The 20,129-nt window shown below is 43.3% G+C and overlaps 2 protein-coding genes across 3 annotated transcripts in view; one reads left to right on the top strand and one right to left on the bottom strand.

Moving 5' to 3' along the window:
* ATP5PF (ATP synthase peripheral stalk subunit F6) overlaps positions 1-10,791 on the top strand; it is a 114,881-nt gene extending 104,090 nt beyond the window's left edge. The window contains exon 5 of the mRNA XM_073617076.1: positions 10,709-10,791. Coding sequence (XP_073473177.1) covers positions 10,709-10,788 — 80 coding nt within the window. The 3' untranslated portion in view covers positions 10,789-10,791. The remainder of the gene's footprint in view (positions 1-10,708) is intronic.
* The window catches only part of JAM2 (junctional adhesion molecule 2), a 155,496-nt gene that overhangs the window by 32,473 nt on the left and 102,894 nt on the right, over positions 1-20,129 (bottom strand). For both annotated transcript variants that reach the window (XM_073617075.1, XM_073617073.1), the window contains exons 3-5: positions 18,493-18,609; positions 13,012-13,161; positions 860-1,059 (exon numbers count right to left, since the gene is read on the bottom strand). In XM_073617075.1, coding sequence (XP_073473176.1) covers positions 860-1,059; positions 13,012-13,161; positions 18,493-18,609 — 467 coding nt within the window. The remainder of the gene's footprint in view (positions 1-859; positions 1,060-13,011; positions 13,162-18,492; positions 18,610-20,129) is intronic.

The following is a 20,129-nucleotide window of genomic DNA, read 5'->3' as shown; positions in this document are numbered from 1 at the left end:
CATAGAAAGAAAGGAAAGGGGAAAAGGGGGAGAAGGAGAAAAATAAGGAGGGGGGGGGGGGGAGAAGAGGGGTAGAAAGAAAGAGAGTCGAAGGAGAAGCCTGGCCGGGAGAGGGGAACATCCCTCACCCACCCACCAATGGCCCCCCCAATTTCAGGCCTTTAATGTTTGAAGCTTGGCTCTGCAGTCATTGTATTGAAATTGGACCCTTAATAACTGTAATCTCTAGCAGTTTCATTTCACATGTTCCTAGTCATTATCTCCTACAGCAATACTTCATTCTCCCACCACTCCTGTCGGACAGTCTCTGACCATTTCCTCAAACAAGTCTTCAGTCTATTACTGTGATCCGTAGCATTTGATTTAATAAATATTATATGCAGCCCTTTGGAGATATCAGGGGCCGCATTTGAGGCCCCATATAACTTGTAAGCTGACAACCATTGATTGACTCCCTCAAGCTCTGCACACGCCATCAGATGGACAGGGTTCTTTTGGAGCCTAAATTTGAAGGGGTAGGGAGTGTTAGGCTAAACTGTAAAGAGCATTAGCCAGTCTGACACAGGACCTCCCTTTCAGGGCTCCCACCAATGTGTTGCATTATGGCATGTCATTGAGTGTTAACACATGCACTCAAGTGGGCTGTAAGCAAAGTAACCAATACAGAAAGTCAGACTTTATTATAGTAGTCATAACATGTGGGCAGAACTTGGGAGACTGGTCCTCTTGACAGAATCCCTGATGAGGAAGACTGATCCTTCAACACTTAACTTAGACCATAAAGAAACATCAGCACAAAATGTCCACCTTCGTTTTCTGTCGTGGACATTTATACATTTTAAGAGGCAAATCGACTTACCAGAGTGCCTGTGGCCTTATCCAGTTTATAAGTCACATTGGCAGATCTGGCATTTGGGATCTGGGTATCCAAAGGTAAACCATCTTTAAACCACCGATATTTGGAAGCTGGGTTCCCTTCCTTCTCCCGACATTTCAACTCAACGGCGCTGCCACTAACTGCAGAGTTGGGAATATCGCACACTGGAGTGCTCGGGGCCACTGTAAAAAAAAAAAAGCATTGACATGACTTAAAGTGGCTTAAATATAACTTAAAGTTTGAAGAAAATCTGTTCAAGTACGTATTCTTAACCTAAAAAGGTATTCCAACCTCCTGGTAGAGGGTGGCTACTACATCTGTTCTCCATAGTCCCACTGTAAGTAGGAAAGCAGTCACCCTCTCTTGTTCGCTCACAAAATGGACTACAGGAATTGTAGTGTGCATACAGTGCACATGACCGCAACTAACAAGTAGTAGATTTGTAAGATCACAGAGGATGTTACAAGGAGGAAAAAATACATAGAATAAAAGAAGTTCCTGAAAAATTGATTACAGGGCTATTGAGTAGTAAATGTGTATGAATTATATTTGGAGAAAAAGAATATTTTTTAGTGTCACTTTTAAGCAGTAATAAACCCAAAAGCAAACAGCAGATGTGGCATTAAATCCACTAGTACATCATACACTCTCCTGGTCCCAGACTGACAATGCTGCTGTCCAAATGTGCCCCCTGTGCTCCTTTATCCAGAGTGGGGGGCACTCTAATACAGGAGGTGTGCTACTGGCCAGATCAGCAAAAACAGAGGGGTAAAAAGGCCTAAAAAGAAGACTAATGCAGCCACTAAATCTAATGATTGGTAAGCTGCAATATATGCTGGTAGATTCATTGGCTCCTGTCTAAATTTGCCCTAGTACTGTATGTGTATGTATGAATGTGAGTAAGGACCTAAGATTGTAAGCTCCCTGAGGGCAGGGACTGATAGATGTACAATATATATATGTAAAGCGCTGCAACGCTACATAAGTACCCGTAAAAAATTAATATATATACTGTATATAGAGTGCCTTGAAAAAGTATTCATATCCCTTGAAATTATCCACATTTTGTCATGTTGCAACCAAAAACATAAATGTAAATTATTGGGATTTTATATGATTTTATATGATAGAACAACACAAAGTGGCACATAAGTGGAAGGAAAATGATAAATGGTTTTCAAATTTTTTAACAAATAAATATGTGAAAAGTGTGGCGTACATTTGTATTCAGCGCCTTTTACTCTGATACCCCTAACTAAAATCTAGTGGAACCAATTGCTATCAGAAGTCACCTAATAGTAAATAGTAAATAAAATCCACCTGTGTGTTATTTAATCTCAGTATAAATACAGCTGTTCTGTGAAGCCCTCAGAAGTTTGTTAGAGACCCTTAGTGAACAAACAGCATCATGAAGGCCAAGGAACACACCAGACAGGTCAGGGATAAAGCTGTGGAGAAGTTTAAAGCAGGTTTAGGTTATAAAAAAATATCCCAAGCTTTGAACATCTCATGGAAAGAGTATGGCACAACTGCAAACCTACCAAGACATGGCCGTCCACCTAAACTGACAAGCCAGGCAAGGAGAGCATTAATCAGAGAAGCAGCCAAGAGGCCCATGGTAACTCTGGAGGAACTGCAGAGATCCACAACTCAGGTGGGAGAATCTGTCCACAGGACAACTATTAGTTGTGCACTCCACAAATCTGGTCTTTATGGAAGAGTGGCAATAAGAAAGCCATAAGAAGTCCTTTTTGCAGTTTGCGAGAAGCCATGTGGAGACACAGCAAACATGTGGAAGAAGGTGCTCTGGTCAGATGAGACCAACATTTAACTTTTTCTGCCTAAAAGCAAAACGCTATGTGTGGTAGAAAAACTAACACTGCACATCACCCTGAACACACCATCCCCACCGTGAAACATGGTGGTGGAAGCATCATGTTGTGGGGATGCTTTTCTTCGACAGGGAAGCTGGTCAGAATTGATGAGAAGACGGATGGAGCCAAATACAATCTTAGAAGAAAACCTGTTATGCTGTGTACACACGATCGGAATTTCGGCTTGCAAAAGACCGATGAGAGTTTCTCGTCGGAAAATGCAATCATGTGTATGCTCCGTCAGTCTTTTGCTGGCCGAATTCCAGCCAGCAAACGATTGAGAGCATGCTCTTAATTTTTCGGTCGAGAAAAGTTCCTATCCGAAAATGCGATCGTCTGTGGCAATTCCAACGCGCAAATGCGATCGTCTGTGGCAATTCCCAATGGCTCGTCGTAGTGTTGTACGTCACCACGTTCTTGACGGTCATAATTTCAGTGAACTTTTGTGTGACCTTGTGTATGCAAGGCAAACTTGAGCGGAATCCCATCAGAAAAGCCGTCATATCTTTTTCCGACGAGAAAAACGATCGTGTGTACGCGGCATTAGAGTCTGCAAAAGTCTTGAGACTGGGGCGGAGGTTCACCTTCCAGCAGGACAACAACCCTAAACATACAGCCAGAGCTACAATGGAATGATTTGTATCAAAGCATATTCATGTGTTAGAATGGCCCAGTCAAAGTCCAGACCTAAATCCAATTGAGAATCTGTGGCGAGACTTGAAAATTGCTGTTCACAGACACTCTCCATCCAATCTGACAGAGCTTGAGCTATTTTGCAAAGAAAAATGGGCAAAAATGTTACTCTGTAGATGTGCAAAGCTGGTAGAGACATCCCCAATAAGACTTGCAACTGTAATTGCACAAGTATTGACTCAGGGGGGCTGAATACAAATGCACCACACACTTTTCACAAATTTATTTGTAAACAATTTGGAAAACCATTTATCATTTTCCTTCCACTTCACAATTATGTGCCACTTTGTGTTGGTCTATCACAGTGATGGCAGACCTTGGCACCCCAGATGTTTTGGAACTAAATTTCCCAAGATGCTCAACTACACTGCAGCGTCCAGGAGCATCATGGGAAATGTAGTTCCAAAACATCTGGGGTGCCAAGGTTCGCCATAACTGGTCTATCACATAAAATCCCAATAAAATACATTTACGTTTTTTGTTGCAACATGATAGATATATATATATATATATATATATATATATATATATATATATATATATATATATATATATATATATATATATATATATGTCATGTTGCATATATATATTTTATATATAAATATATATATTATCGTCCATGGCCGTCCTCGGGTTGCAGTGGTTATATCAGGATAGTTCCTGCACCTGCAGGCATCATGCCGGTATGAAAATTTGCAGCCTGCGATTCGCTTTCTAGCAGAAGTGATTGGAGTGGCTGAATAGACACTCGATCACTTCTGCAGGTTACAGGAGGGTTTTTTTTTTCCAGAAAAACCACTGTGCAAATACTGTGTAACATAAAAAAATGCAACACCCATTATTTTATTCTATAGGGCCTTTGCTAAAAAGCAAATATATATAATGTAATTTTCTAGCAAAAAAAAAAAAAAAGTAGGTTTTTACATGTAGGAGCGAAGTGTCAGAATTGGCCTGGATACAAAGTGGTTAAGGATTACAGGAACATCTAATTCCATTGGAAAATGAACTTGATGGCTTGATGAGTCTTTTTTTTCAGCCTGATTAAGTAGATAAAGGCAGCGGCTATATTTTTTTTTTTCTTGATGTGCAGGTTTACCTGGCTTCTAGCCCTGCATGGAGCCCAATATGGCTGACTCTGCTGTGTGTCTGAGATGGATGTACTTTAAATGTGCACTCCTTTGCATTATTCTAAAATATTACATTATGTTCTGCAATCTGCCATGTATTTTTCTTCTTAAGTAAGAAAGAGAGGTGATTTCCTCTGTGGAGTAAGTGCCAGCATTTCCATTATTTAATGAAATGCTCTTTTGCGTGATATCTTCTGGATGAGTCACTTGTACAGAAAGCAGATTCTTGGTTATTAGTGTATAGTTAGATAATTAGCAGGAAGCTGGCTTGATGTAAAATGGCCCTCGGACAAATATACTTAAGAAACATGTTTATGTATAAAGCTAGTATAATAAGCCAACAGTGTGCTCAGCACAGTTCAGAGATCTGCGGGGGTGGACATTTCATGCTGCACACCTCATTTCCTGTAACTGCAGTTTGGCTCCCATTCTCCATGCTAACCTAATTCCAGCACATCAGAGATGTGAGTTTTATATCAAACCATTCTTCTGGCAGAGGGGCAGGAAAAACATTTCTTCTGTGCCATAAATTTGGATTTCACTCACAGGGTTTTGGAAAGCAATGCTTGCTAAGGATAGCACACGTTTGTTTCCCCTAACACTGTCAATGAATGTAAAATTCCAGGTTCGTTAAGAAAAAAAAACAAAAAAAACTCCCAGGTCAACAAAGGTACATAATACACTATATTACCAAAAGTATTGGGACGCCTGCCTTTACACGCACATAAACGTTAATGGCATCGCAATCTTAGTCCGTAAGGTTCAATTTTGAGTTGGCCCACCCTTTGCAGCTATAACAGCTTCAACTCTTCTGGGAAGGCTGTCCACAAGGTTTAGGAGTGTGTCTATGGGAATGTTTGACCATTCTTCCAGAAGCGCATTTGTGAGGTCAGGCACTGATGTTGGACGAAAAGGCCTGGCTCGCAGTCTCCTCTCTAATTCATCCTAAAGATGTTCTATCTGGTTGAGGTCAGGATTTTGTGCAGGCTAGTCAAGTTCCTCCACCCCAAACTCGCTCATCCATGTCTTTATGGACCTTGCTTTGTGCACTGGATTCCAACGGGGGGGGGGGGTGTGTGTTTAAGATTCAAAATGCTAGCCACGACATACAAGGCCATCCACAACATCGCCCCCAGCTACATCACCAACCTCTTCTGCAGATATCACCCAAATAGTCCCCTCCGCTCCGCCCGGGACCTCCTGCTCTCTAGCTCCCTTGTTACCTCCTCTCATGCTCGCCTTCAGGACTTCTCCAGAGCCTCTCCCATCCTCTGGAACTCCCTGCCCCGGTATATCCGATCTGCCCCTACCCTGTCCACCTTTAGGAGATCCCTGAAAACTCACTTATTCAGGGAAGCCTATCCCACACACACCTAACAACCCCATCAAATCATTCTCAGCATCTATTACCTTTTGTACCACCACCCCCTCCCTTTAGAATATAAGCTCTATGAGCAGGGCCCTCCTGTCCCTTCTATACTGAACTGTACTGTAATTGTGCTATCCTCCCCCATTGTACAGCGCTGCGTAAACTGTTGGCGCTCTATAAATTGTGTATAATAATAATAATTATTCCGTCATTAGAGCCAGAGGCTCTAATAGGTTTCAAAAGAGGGTGGACTCGGGGCGAAGAGCACTGCGCCCTGAGCCCACCCAGTTTTGTGACAATAGCGAATAAATATTTGCTACTGCCAACACCGATCCTTCTCCCGGCCAATCAGGAAGCGGGTCCTGAGACCCATCACCCAATTGTCTGAAAGGACGCCAGGGAGAAGGAGGGAGGAGACGCATGGCGGAAGCCGCCGTGATGCAGAGGAGAGGTTGCTGTCCACCGCTGCTGCTTCAAGGTTCAATGTGTTGTGTGTTCAGAGATGGTATTCTGCATACCTTGGTGGTAACAAGTGGTTATTTGAGTTACTTTTGCCTTTCTATCATCTCGACCAGTCTGCCCATTCTCCTCTGACATCAACAAGGCATTTTCTTCCACACAACTGGCGCTCACTGGATATTGTCTCTATTTCAGACCATTCTCTGTAAACCCTAGAGATGGTTGTGTGTGAAAATCCCAGTAGATCAGAAGTGTTTGAGATACTCAGACAAACCCGTCTGGCACCAACAACCATGCTACGTTCAAAGTCACCTAAAATCCAATTTCTTCCCCACTCTAAATGCACTGAGTTGCTGCCATGTGATTGGCTGATTAGCAATTTGGGTTACCAAGCAATTTAACAGGTGTACATAATATAGTGGCCGGTAAGTGTATATCTCCATGAAAAAGAAAAAACTCAGCATTATGCATTAGTAGAACAGAATATCCATTATTTACACTTTGGTGAAAAAAGCTGTTTTTTCCTGGACAGAAAACAAAATGGAAACCAGCCAATAGGAGGAATATAAACAAATCAGATTCTGAGTGATTTGTCTTGGAAATGCTGCAGCCAGCCATGTAAAGACCACAGATGATACATTTCTACTTAATCAGACAGAAAGAATCCAAATTCAATTAATTTTTGAAAGTGCAGTTTAAAATAAACATATTTTTTTTTGCGGTTTGGACTTGTCACCAGATAAATCTCCTACAGTTATTGGGTTTGCCGTATAAAATGGGATTTAGCTACACGCCAGCCTAAGCTGGGCCACATGCTCTGTCCTTATTTATTTAAAGCTGAACTCCGGGCACCATTTGTAATATTTTGTAATCTAATATTCTTCACTGACCTATAGGTCATTGCCTTATTAGTTTTCTCTCCTCTGATAAGCATATTAAGTCACTTGTAAGCTCCCCATCTAAGTACAGCTTTTGGACTTTAGGCCTCAGCTGACCCCAGCACTGCAGTCATGTTTCAGATCCCCTGTGGACTTTTTCTCATTCAAAAAACTCAGACTGTGATGATCCTGTGTTATACTCTTAATAAGCAGTAGATCAGCTATGAAAATAAGCCCTCACTAACCTCTGTAGTGACAAGCACTGAGGAGCAATCCATACTCAAAGTTTACAGCAGATGCACTGAAGCTGTTCAAGTGATTTTCTTAGCAGCTTATCTTTCCCTGCTTCCTCCTTCCAGCATTGACTCAGCAGCTCAGCTCCCCCTGCTACCGCCCTCTCAACAGTAACTCGGCAGCTCAGCTCTCCCTGCTAACACCCTCTCAACAGTAACTCGGCAGCTCAGCTCCACCTGCTACCGCCCTCTCAACAGTAACTCGGCAGCTCAGCTCCCCCTGCTAACACCCTCTCAACAGTAACTCAGCAGCTCAGCTCTCCCTGCTAACACCCTCTCAACAATAACTCAGCAGCTCAGCTCTCCCTGCTGCCCCCCTCACAACAATAACTCAGCAGCTCAGTTCCCCCTGCTACCCCCTCTCAACAGTAACTCAGCAGCTCAGTTCCCCCTGCTACCCCCTCTCAACAGTAACTCAGCAGCTCAGCTCTCCCTTCTACCCCCCTCTCAACAGTAACTCGGCAGCTCAGCTCCCCCTGCTACCCCCCTCTCAACAGTATCTCAGCAGCCCAGCTCCCCGTTACCCCCTCTCAACAGTAACTCAGCAGCTCAGCTCCCCCTGCTACCCCCCTCTCAACAGTAACTCAGCAGCCCAGCTCTCCCTGTTACCCCCTCTCAACAGTAACTCAGCAGCTCAGCTCTCCCTGTAACCCCCTCTCAACAGTAACTTAGCAGCCAAGCTCTCCCTGCTACCCCCTCTCAACAGTAACTCAGCAGCTCAGCTCTCCCTGCTACCCCCTCTCAACAGTAACTCAGCAGCTCAGCTCTCCCTGATACCCCCTCTCAACAGTACCTCAGAAGCTCAGCTCCCCCTGCTACCCCCCTCTCAACAGTAACTCAGCAGCTCAGCTGACCCCGATCCCCTCTCCCAGCAGTAACTTAGCAGGCCAGATACACCCACTTACCCCTTCCAACAGAGACTCAGCAGCTCAGCTCTCCCTGGTTCTCCTCTCATCAGTTACTCAGCAGCTCAGCCCACCCTTCTTCCCACTCTCAGCTGTAACTCAGAAGCTCAGATCCCCCTGCTCCTTCTTCTAGCAGTAACCCTGCAATTTAGCTCACATTGCTTCTATCTCTCAGTGACTCTAATCTTTAAAAGAGAAGTATGAGATTTTTTTTTTTTTTTTAAAGAATCATACTTACCTAGGTGGATGCAGCATCGGTCTGATGCTACATCTGTCCCCCGCCACCTCTAAGACTGAGAACTGAGCCATCAAACAAACAAACTGCCAGTCACCCCTGTCTACTCACCCCCCACCCCCCAAGATCACCGGAGAGCTGGGCTGTGGAGGGGAGGGGAGCCGCTGGATCAGCCTCTCAGTGGGTCCCTGAGAGGCTGAGCCAGGTGTCGGTTCAGGGTTGTAGGTGGATCTCCACCATATTTTTGCGATCTTTCCCCAGCCTGGACCAGCTCTGTGATTTGAGCGGGCTTCAGTGCAGAACGAACAGTGCTCCCTTGATCTGAAACAAGCTTTGACTATACTTCTCCTTTAATGTAAACACAGGAGTTGCTGAGATGCAGATTTCCAACTTCAGTGCTTCTGCTGCAATTTTGAGCTTTAATTGCTCCACAGTGCCTGCAGCTACAGAGAAGCATATGCAAAACACTTGCATGTTCATAGGCTAGACCTGGGTAAATTTTAAACATTTTTTAGGCAGCAATTTAGGGAATTCCCACATTAGTTGGGCATGCCATTTTTTAGGCTGGGTCCCTCTTTAGCTTTTATCCTACAGAAAAGAGCTTGGCCAGGTTGAAAAATCTACAGATGAGTAAGCAGGTAGCTAGGATTATATTAGTTATGACTAACACATGCAAAGTGCCAAGTAGAACCTGACATCATCTCCTTGAGGTTATATTTTCTCAGCATGTGGGTGACATGGTATCCTCCACCAACCCTCAAACATACCAGTAGGTCAGTTGGCTTAGGGCTTGTTTTTGGTGCCAATTTCCGAGTGCTCTTTAAAAAAGCAAGCTGTAGTCTGAACCTTGCAATCAATCACCATACTGCACAACCGCCAACCGAACATATCCATACAGAGCTATTCAATTCAGTAAACTCTATCAGATCTGGTGCACAGATGGCACTTAGCAGGGGTCAAAACTGCCTGCCAATCATCCAGTTTAAGTGACCTATTTGAACAAGACCCCACAGTCACAACAGCTGAGCATCATTTGTGTTTGTATGACAGTTATAGAAAAAATATTCTGGAAACTGCTTCAAAGACAGGGACTTCTGTATACTGTCTATACAGAATATATCCATGTAGTACAGTAGTCACCAGTGCAGTTAACAGACCACATACATAAAATCAGTAAGAAAAGCTGTACTGCTCTGTTTCTGCAATAACAAAATGTCTACAAGCCTAGAAAAAAATGTTATAGCTTTCTATCACCAACAGATGTAAAAAAGCATATGACCAGAACATGGAAGGCTATACAACAGCCAATCAAAACACCAAGAGAGAGGTGTCATTGGAAATAGGAAAGAGGAAAATGGTCAAATTGTATATAAAAATTGCAAGAATCCTAAGTGGCATATTTATTTAAAAAAATTCACATTTCGCCCTACGAAAGTCCATGTACATAGGTTATATCCTGTGCTATTCGAAAGTAAATCATTGATTTTCCAACTCACACTTTTCATCTCTGTTTCGGCCACTAGATGGAGTTAAGTATAAATAGGAAGTTCCTATGATATTTAACTCCATCTAGTGGCCGAATGCAGTTTCCATTTAAAATCAATTATTTACATTCAAACAGCATGGGATATAACCTATTTACTCTTTGCCCCATTTTCACAGATGAAATGTACATGCGCTTTCACTGGGGAAATTGCTTTGCAAATACATTTTTTTAGGAATACCCCCTTATGTATAAAACCACTTCCCCTGGAAATAACTGAGATCATAATGATAAAAAAAAAAAAGATAAAGAAACTGGAGGAGTACTGTATGTAAATTATCATAAGGGTTTGTACCAATCAAATGTATATATTGTCAGAAAATGTCTTTAAATGCACAGTAAAGTTCCTATGTTGTGAGGTTACAAATCCTGTACATAGGTGGCCTGCATACAGTGATTGCTTGTACAACAGGCCTTGCTAAACGCTGACTTTATACTCTGTGTTACTATAGCATTCTCTTCCTGCTCTGTGGAATGTCGGCACAGCAGGCTGCTGATAATGCAGCCACAACACGCACCAGCGGGAAGCTAAGAGGTGAGTGCAAGAGCTGGAATTAAAAACCTAATCAGCCCTAAAATTGTCTGTCAATTTCTACTAAAAGCGAAAATAAAAATACTTATACCCTATTTCCATCTGCAGCTTCTATGTTCTAAATAATAAGGCCGGCCTTTGTTAAAATAAGAAAATCGTCTCTTCTCGTAAAATTAGCCCTACCTCTGGTGTTGTCCCTGCAAAAGTCTTCTCTGCCACTAGATGCCGCTCCTCCTTCAGGTTGAAGTGGAATTCTGAGATAACCCTAACTACTCTTAAAACTGTCCCCTCCCCTCTTCTAACACTTAGGATTTTCTAACCAGTGGAAGAAAGATTTATTGAATATTACCTGTTTTTAGACAACTCTGATCCGGTCACGTGATCCCCTGTCTCAGCCACTGCCAGCTGCAGGGGAGAAGAGGGAGCACTGACAACGAATGGAGCATTAAAGTGCATGGGTGACATCACCGCTCTAGACTTTACTAGCCATTGTCAGGGTGCTCACTTCTCTCCCTTGCAGCCACTGCTGGTTGACACCTGGGAAATAATGTGAATGGACTGGAGCAGACCTAAAAATAGGTAAGTATATACATCTCTCCTACACAGGTTAGTAAGCATAGGTGCTAGGGAGGGAGGGGGAAAATGTTTGGGTTATCCTGAAATTCCACTTTAAAGTGTAGCTATAGCCAAAAGATTTTTTAGTTTTGGAAGGAATCAGGAAGAGTGTAAAACTCCTGTTAGATTTTACTACCATTAATGGCTCCATTGAAGAGATTAATTCACTTCCTGTCTGGTAAAAAGGTTGTCCCAAGGACAGGAAGCAAGGGGGAAATCTCTCCGGAGTTTAGAGTATACACTCCACTATGTATAGAGCACTTCATGTAAAACAATGGTAGCTGCTGCAAACTCCAAAAAAATTATACTCTGTGTATCACGCAAAATGTAATTGCAAAGGACTAGGACAAAAAAAAAAGAGATCCCTGCACTCACCATAATAAAGTGTTATATGCTCTCAGACATAAACATAGAGGTCTATGTATAAAATGTTCACTATACAAATATGTCAAACATCTGCACAGTCAGAACGAAAGGTGACCAAATCTTCTCTAATATCCAGATCCTATATTATCAGTGACACCTAGTGGTCATAATGTGTTTTTATTCCGCAGAAATACCTTAACCAGGAAAAATATGCATTTTGGCCATTAGATGGCGCAGCTAATATAGGAACTACACATATTACAGATAATATGGGGATCTTTTGTTCTGACTTTTTGGATGTTTGACACATTTGTACATCAAACGTTTTATGCATGACCCCCCCAAGTATCCACTGTTGGGTGCTTTTGCGTGGCCAGGCAAAAAATGCAAACAATGTATCCACTGTTTGTGAATATGTCACATTATTACCAGTTAGATATGATCTGGTCCCTTTCAGTTTTCTGCTGCTCTCTTGGAACAAGGAAGGGGCTGGGTTATTCAATGGATAAATCCTCAAAGTAGCATGCGATGTCAGGAAAGGAGTTTTACGGGGATCCAGTAAACAGATGGCGCAAGCTCATGGCTCATAGTTGAGCTGTTTTTATTTTCGGTACAGCTTTTAGTCACATTACTTTTTCCAGTAATGAACTACATCATGCATGCAGCTAGATCCCGGAGAAATCTTCACTGCAGGCATGCCCAGTCCTCTTCCTGTATTTGAACATCCGGCACTGCAAGGGTTAATAGCTTTAGGCTATGGGCTGAGCTGCTTTCTCCATCATTGTGAGCAGTTGTTTCATAGTGTACACTGCATGTAACAGGATCTGTGAATGGAGGAAAGTCGAATGAGTCTCCTCCATTCACAAAAGCTTGAAAACAAGGTATAATTGATCTCTCTAGTTGCATTTAATGTAAAGTAATGTATCTCAAAAATTTCAAAGATCACATCATATACTCTACTGTCAGGTTTCATTTGGTTTGTGACAGCATCGAAACACCTTGTGTTTACATTACAGGTCTGTCAGGCGGCCAAGATTCTGTTGATAGCTGAGATTTCAATGCCTATGATATGAGTTTTAAAAAGGAATTTCTCCACAATTCTTATAGCTACAGGTGTGAATGGGGGATTGTTTACAAGTGATATTACTGCTTTTGCAGAATATTATAAACTTCAGAGTGCATAGCCTTGGCACAGGTTCACTTGAGGCACCAATAATGTCACTTTTGACTGATTTCTCTCACCTAAGACATTTAAAGTGATAGTAATTTCATTGAAGATTTTTTTGTCTTTAGGAGCGCTGACTTCACAGCGGTATTTCCCTGAGTCTCCTCTTGTTAGGTTTCTAATCCTGATACTGGAGATTTCCATATCTGCTCGTGACGCTAAGTCACCTGCCAAGAGAAAAATAGAGAAAGAAGATAATGTTTGAAGCGGTATTAATTCCAAAAACAACAATGTAACATATTGCAGCTTACCAAGCTTAGATATAATGGCTGCATTTGTTTTCTATTGGACAATGCCTCCTGTGCCCATTACACCCCTGGCACACAGTAACGTGAGCTTGCTTCTTCAGATTAAATTGTTACTTCGAAAAGGGTAAAAGGGTGTTTAGAAGGATCAATCTGTGACTGGGTTATGATTGCAAATTAGCATATAGTCATTGGCGTCCGCATGAGGGGGAAGTCCCCCCTCCGAGCAGAGTGTCTGCACACACAGGTCTCCAAATTTCCACTCGCCTGCTCGCATTTGGCGAGTTAAAATTAGCAGAGGGCGAGTGCGGAGCAGGGGTGGACTGGGCTGACAGTTGCCTGGCTGAATGCTTCTGGAGGACTCTGATGTCCTGTACAAAGGTCCGCACTGCTTCTGCCAGAAGCGATCAGCCAGGAAACTGTCAGAAGGATCGGGCAGCCGGATGACACAGAGCGGGGATCTCCTGCTGAGATGTGGCTTGTATATGTAGCAATAACTCACGGTGGAGCTGCTGATTTAGATCGGACCTGTCCTCTGATCTCTTCACCCCTCTTAATTTGTTCAATCCCCTAGACACAACTGTAGTGCAGTTTTGTAGTGACACCAATACCAACTTTAGATCACAATATACACACATATATATATATATATATATATATATATATATATATATATATATATATATATATACCTGGGTGCTTGTAATTCCACCTGCAGGAGAAAAACAGCACTGCATGCAAACTTCTGTAATAATCAAAATGACTTCTTTTTACTTAAATGATATATAAAAGTTATTACAGTGGCTACACTATCACACCAACGTAGTGCGACAGTATAGTAAATAGTTATGACAGTCTTTGTACACATACACAGATATACCTAAATATATATACACTGAACCTTCCAAAAAAAATCCCCTTATTGATGTGTCTCCAGGTGGGACTAGTGTTCAAAGTGAGATTGTCTTAGCTTTAGACACCTTCCCAACTCCAGCACACTGTAGCAAGCGCAAAGACACAAAAATGTAAATATCCCACAACATATATATATACCAGGGAGCCCCCCCTGCTTTAAACAGTAAAGTCACTATCCTTTATAACCAGATGCAGGGCCCTGCAATAGAAGAGATAGTCCTGACGTCTTCAATCTTCACTAGCTATAAATCAGTATTTGTAATCCACAGAGAGTTCTTCTGGAGTGTTGCGCAGTGCAAGGTGATACACAAAAGTAATTATAATCCAGCAAATTGATTAAGTGTTCTTACTTGAAGAAGACAGACATCTAGCATCAGTTCCTGGATATTGAAGTCTGTGTAAATGTAATGCTTCCCAACTAAATTGTTCTGTGGGACTATCAGTCTCAGCAACACTCTGTAACAGCTGTAAATGTGTGTAATGTTAAACAAACTTCTGGGCGTTAGCCCTCTCACCACACGGACCAGAACAGATGGATGTCTCCGTTTCAGTAGTTCTCAGTCCACATGGAGCCACAACCACGCTGTCACGCCGCCCCGCCGCCCCGCCGCCCCGCCGCCCCACTCACTAACGACCAGGAGTCCTCGGTTATCTCCTCCACGGGTCTCCGGAACTATCACTTCTGCTGCTCCAGCACACTGTGATCAATAGCAGGATCCTTGCTGCTGCTCCACTCCTTCACAAAGTAGGCCGCAACCCTGTGGGACACACACACCCACAGAGTTCTGCTGGCAGGCCACGCGTCCCAGGAACAAGACCTAAGATGGCCACTCCCAAACCTTTTATATCCTCCCCACAATGCAGTTCAGTTCTCCTCTGGTCCATGAGCATTGTGGGTAGGTCATAGTAAATGTCCAGAAGTAAACAATCAATCCCTTCCATGTCACTTCTCAAAATGATGAAAATCAAACATTGTATTTCTATAGTTGGCCACTAGATGGTGCTATATCAACTTTTTACCTTTACAACACACATATGACTAGAAACAAAAGTCAGCGCTACATATATAAATAGCCAGCCGCTGTCAAACAATGTCCCGCCTCGTTGATCGGCATTGGACCAGTGTGCTGTCTATTAGAGTAGTCGGTCTAGGAGGCGGGACTTTGACAGCGGCGGTTATTCATATACAAGCCACGTCTCAGCGGGAGATCCCGACTCTGTGTCATCTGACCGGCAGATCCTCCCGATTCTTCCCTGATGCATTGCTGGGCACTGATGAGGCTGCATGTATGGGCAATGATAGGCTGCATTGATGGATACTGATATGCTGCACTGATGGCCAATAATATGCTGCACTGATGGGCAACGATACGCTGCACTGATGGGCAATGGTGTGCTGCACTGATGGGCAATGGTGTGCTGCACTGATGGGCAATGGTGTGCTGCACTGATGGGAAATGGTATGCTGCACTGATGGGCAATGATATGCTGCGCTGCTGGGCACTGATAGGCTGCACTGGTAGGCACTGATAGGCTGCACTGGTGGGCATTTATAAGCTGCACTGGTGGGAAATTATATGCTGCACTGATGGGCAATGATACACTGCACTGATGGGCAATGATATGCTGCACTGGTGGGCACTGATACACTGCACTGGTGGGCACTGATACACTGCACTGGTGGGCACTGATAGGCTGCACTGGTGGGAAATTATATGCTGCACTGATAGGCAATGACATGCTGCATTGATGGGCAATGATACACTGCACTGACGGGCAATGATATGCTGCACTGATGGGCAATGATATGCTGTACTGACGGGCAATGATACGGTGCACTGATGGGCAATGATACGCTGCACTGATGGACAATGATACGTTGCACTGATGGGTAATGACACACTGCACTGATGGGCACTGATACGCTGCACTGATGGGCAATGGTAGGCTGCACTGATGGCCAATGGTAGGCTGCACTGATGGCTAAATTGATGGGCACTGATATGCTGCACTGATGAGCAATGATATGCTGCACTGATGGGCAATAGTAGGCTGCACTGATGGGTCCTGATAGGCTGCACTGAAGGCCACTGATAGGCTAAATTGATGAGCACTGATATGCTGCACTGATGAGCAATGATACCCTCCCTACTACCACATATTAGTGTTACATGGTCAACAAGAGGCAGTATAAATACCCAAATTTGACCTGGTATCTGCCCCTTGCAGTCCCTGTACAGCACAGCCCAGAGTGGGGAAGAAAGAAGTAGCACAAGGAGCCAATCAATTGTTATGAAGTACAAGGAGCATGATGATAGTTGGAGAGAGCAGAGTGACAAAGAGATTAGTTAGGACTTTGCCAAAAAAGTCGTATCACATCACCATCTTCCCCGAGGCTCACTGCCGCCAAAACGGACAGCTGCCGGCACAGTAATCTGCTCTGGTTTAGTGTGCAGTTAGTGTGAACAGGCTCTAAATTAGTCTGCTGCTTCTCTTTGCAATGTCCAATCACAAGCTGGAGGTGGGGAGAAGACCTTTAAAGTTGTAAAGGCAGAAGATTTTTATCTTAATCTATTCTCTACATTAGGGTAAAATCCTTCCATGGCCATCTGCCCGCCAGTCCCCCTACATACTTACCTGAGCCCAATCTCGATCCTGCACTGTGCCCAAGAGCAGCGGCGCTGCTCTCTCTCGTCACTGGAAATGAAGGCAGCATTGGGGGGTTGACGTCGGGTGGTCAAGAGATTGCATATGTGTGCCCCCACAGGAAGTGGCTTCCTATGGTGCCACGTGCAGAAGAGGAGGAGCCTAGAGTACCAGCGAGAGACCCCAGAAGAGGAGGTTTGGGGCTGCTCTGTGTAAAACCATTGTACATAGCAGGTAAGTATGACGTATGTTATTTAAAAAAAAATACTTTACAATCCCTACTTGATACTGAACTTAAAGCGGTAGTAAACAGCACCTTTTTTTATTTATTTATTTTTTTATAGAAACCCTGCAAGACAATGGCATAACGAGCTAGTATGCATCGCATACTAGCACATTATAAAATACTTACCTTAGAACAAAGCCCTCCGGTGGCGAGCTGTCACCGCTGACAGGGCTTCCATCTTCACCCAGTCTTCCTTCTCGGTTTGTGTGCTCCAGCCATCTGATTGGCCGCAATGACGTCATTCCCGCGCATGCGCGAGGAAGTCACGGACCGCGGCACGAAGCTCTAAAGAGACGGCACGGGTATGCTATCCCTTCAGAGACAGATGTCCCTGACATCACCGGCTGCATGCAGTGTAAATATCTCTTAAACAGTGCAAGTTTAGGACTAAGGCTTACTTGTAGGTACAAGTTAAAAAAAAAAAACAGTTTACTACCACTTTAAGGTTTTTTGCCTTTCCATATTGAGTTGTGGTGTGTAAATCTCAGGCGCAACAAAATGCGTCAAAATGTGGAACACAAAACACACTTGGATCGGTACTTAAACCAAAAGTGTAACTTCTGCATATTCATCTTTCCTCCCCCCCTCCGGTGTCACATTTGGCACCTTATGACAGGTCCCCTTCCCCACTTCCGGAGACAGCTCCGTAGCAAAGCTCGGCCCCCCTCCTCCGCTGCTGGGCCAATTAGAATGAGCAACGCCCTTCTCACATACGCAGTAGGGAACTAGCTATAAAGCCATAAGGCTTCACTGCCGGGTTCCCTTACCAGCAATGGCGGCGGCAGCACTCGGGAGCCAATCCGAAGATCGGCTGGGGTGCCGACAACGTGGGCTCCCTGGACAGGTAAGTGTCCGTATATTAAAAGTCAGCAGCTCCAGTATTTGTAGCTGCTGACTTTTAATTTTTCGTGGGGTGGGCGGACCTCCGCTTTAAGCTGCTTTGGAGCATTTGTCTCGCATAGGGAAGCCTATTCAAGTGAAAGGGCTTCCCTATGCTGTCACGTGACAAAAGCACCAAAAAAATGTGCAAAAACAGGCAACACGTCATGTTGTGCAGGTGTGAATGGGGCCCTAATGAGTGTTATTTCTTTTTTTCATTTATTTGGGAGTGGAGGTGTTTACCAAAATAATACATGCAGTAAAAGAGACATTCTCAAACACTATTGGCTTTAAAAATGTACTTATGTATAAATGACTGAAATTTGTGCAGCAAAATTTCTGGTGCAGATCGCTTGGTGCCCAAAACAAATATGGCAGTTTTAGGAAGGCCAAATGACATATCAATAGCCTCACCATGATGAACAGTTGGAAGGGTTTCAGTGCGAGTGCAGAGGAGCACAATGCAATATACCATAGGACAATTGATAGCATGCATTCTTCCATCGTATGATGTAACAAATTCTTACCTATTAAAGCGTTTTGAAAAAAGACAAAGGAGATTCCTCCACCGTGAACAACTTTTTTCCACTCCAGCCTAATACTCTGCTCCTTTTCCAGTTTATAGTTACAGCTGAGAAGTGCCTCTGTAAAAAAAAAAAAAAAAAAGAAATTAAAACAATGAAACAGCAGACAGCTAAAGGACAAAATGACACCTTGCAATGTTTAGAGGGGTCACAACCTTTCTGACCATTACCCCCATTGCTGATTCAAGAACACCCGTTGGAAGATCTGCTCCTACCAACATCCACATCTACCTTTATACCCTAACTCCAGCTTTCCTATCACTTTAAATGGTTTGTTTGGGCCAAGATGGCCTAAACAAACTAATCCCTTTACTAGTAAGTGTGGCTGCTGTCAACACTATATACATTTTATGTAGCATCAGGTGCACACAGTATATTGCGATGTGTTCTGGCAGCGGTAAATTGAACACATATGCTTTGCTAAAAGGTGTCTCTCTTGTTCCTTTTCTAGCTGGAGATCAGGATGGGGCTGACATGTTCTAGATCTACAACATTAGCGTCCTTTTACTGGTTAATATAATATGTAATATTTAGCATATATACTCATGGCCAGCTACTGACTAAGCCAGCTACTGTTTGCACTATATTCATTTGTGTCCATGTTAGCTTTTTCTTTTTCTCATTGTAATCTGTGCTAGCCCATCAGGCTGCTTCATCTGTACTTTTTCAAGATATTGATGGCTTGCACCTTTTATGGTCAATAGATGGCAGTGTAACAAGCATGTGTGTGTTATCTTTAGCTTCAGCTTCTGTGCTCTGCATTTTACAACAAAGAAGCAAAGGAGACAGAGGAAAACAAAAGAAAATGAACCTTAAAGATCCACCTGCTGGCTGGGTAAAAGACTACAATCATGTTCATTATTTTAATATTTTAATTTTAATTATTGTGTGTGACTCTAGGTGTGGTTGCCACCATCCTTGTTAATTATATCTGAAGAAACACAATTATTTTTTGTAGGATTTTGAATACTATGTAATATGTGATGTAATATATGTGTGGTTCAAATCGTTTAAATCGAGAAAATAAATGTTATTATTTTAATCTTATTTTTTTTGGTTAGAAGTTGCCTTCAAAGTCCTGCAATTGCTTTTTTTTTTTTTTTTTTTTTAATATTTTAATTTGACTATAATAAATAAAGAAAATATATAGCGGGGGCGTGGCCTGAAGCGGCATGGAATAGGACGCTGAGACGCTGAGCTCCGCCGGACATCTATCCTTTCCTGTATATCCTGCCGACACCACCGTATCCAGACGCCCCAAAATCATCACCCCACACGGGGCAAGCGCAAGCATCATGTCGGCCTCCACGACAGCCAAGTTGGAACAGTACCGCCATCAGGAGCGGAGCCGCGAGGAGAGAGGAGACGGCAGTAAATGCAGACACCAACAAGGTACTGGAAGCAATCACTGTTTGTCAGGAAGCTATTGCTGCATGCCAATCCTCTCTCACAGCCAGAATAGAGGAGGTTAAAGTGGACATTTCTTTAGTGAGACAGGACTTCCAGAAGCTCAGGGAGAGGGTCACAGAAACCGAAACTAGGATTAGTACGATAGAGGACTCCCTCCCCCCTCTTCAGCA

The sequence above is a fragment of the Aquarana catesbeiana genome, linkage group LG02 (assembly GCF_042186555.1).
Source record: "Aquarana catesbeiana isolate 2022-GZ linkage group LG02, ASM4218655v1, whole genome shotgun sequence".
Lineage (NCBI taxonomy): Eukaryota > Metazoa > Chordata > Amphibia > Anura > Ranidae > Aquarana > Aquarana catesbeiana.
The sequence above is the reverse complement of the archived record's forward strand: the minus strand, read 5'-3'. Positions and strand labels throughout refer to the sequence as shown.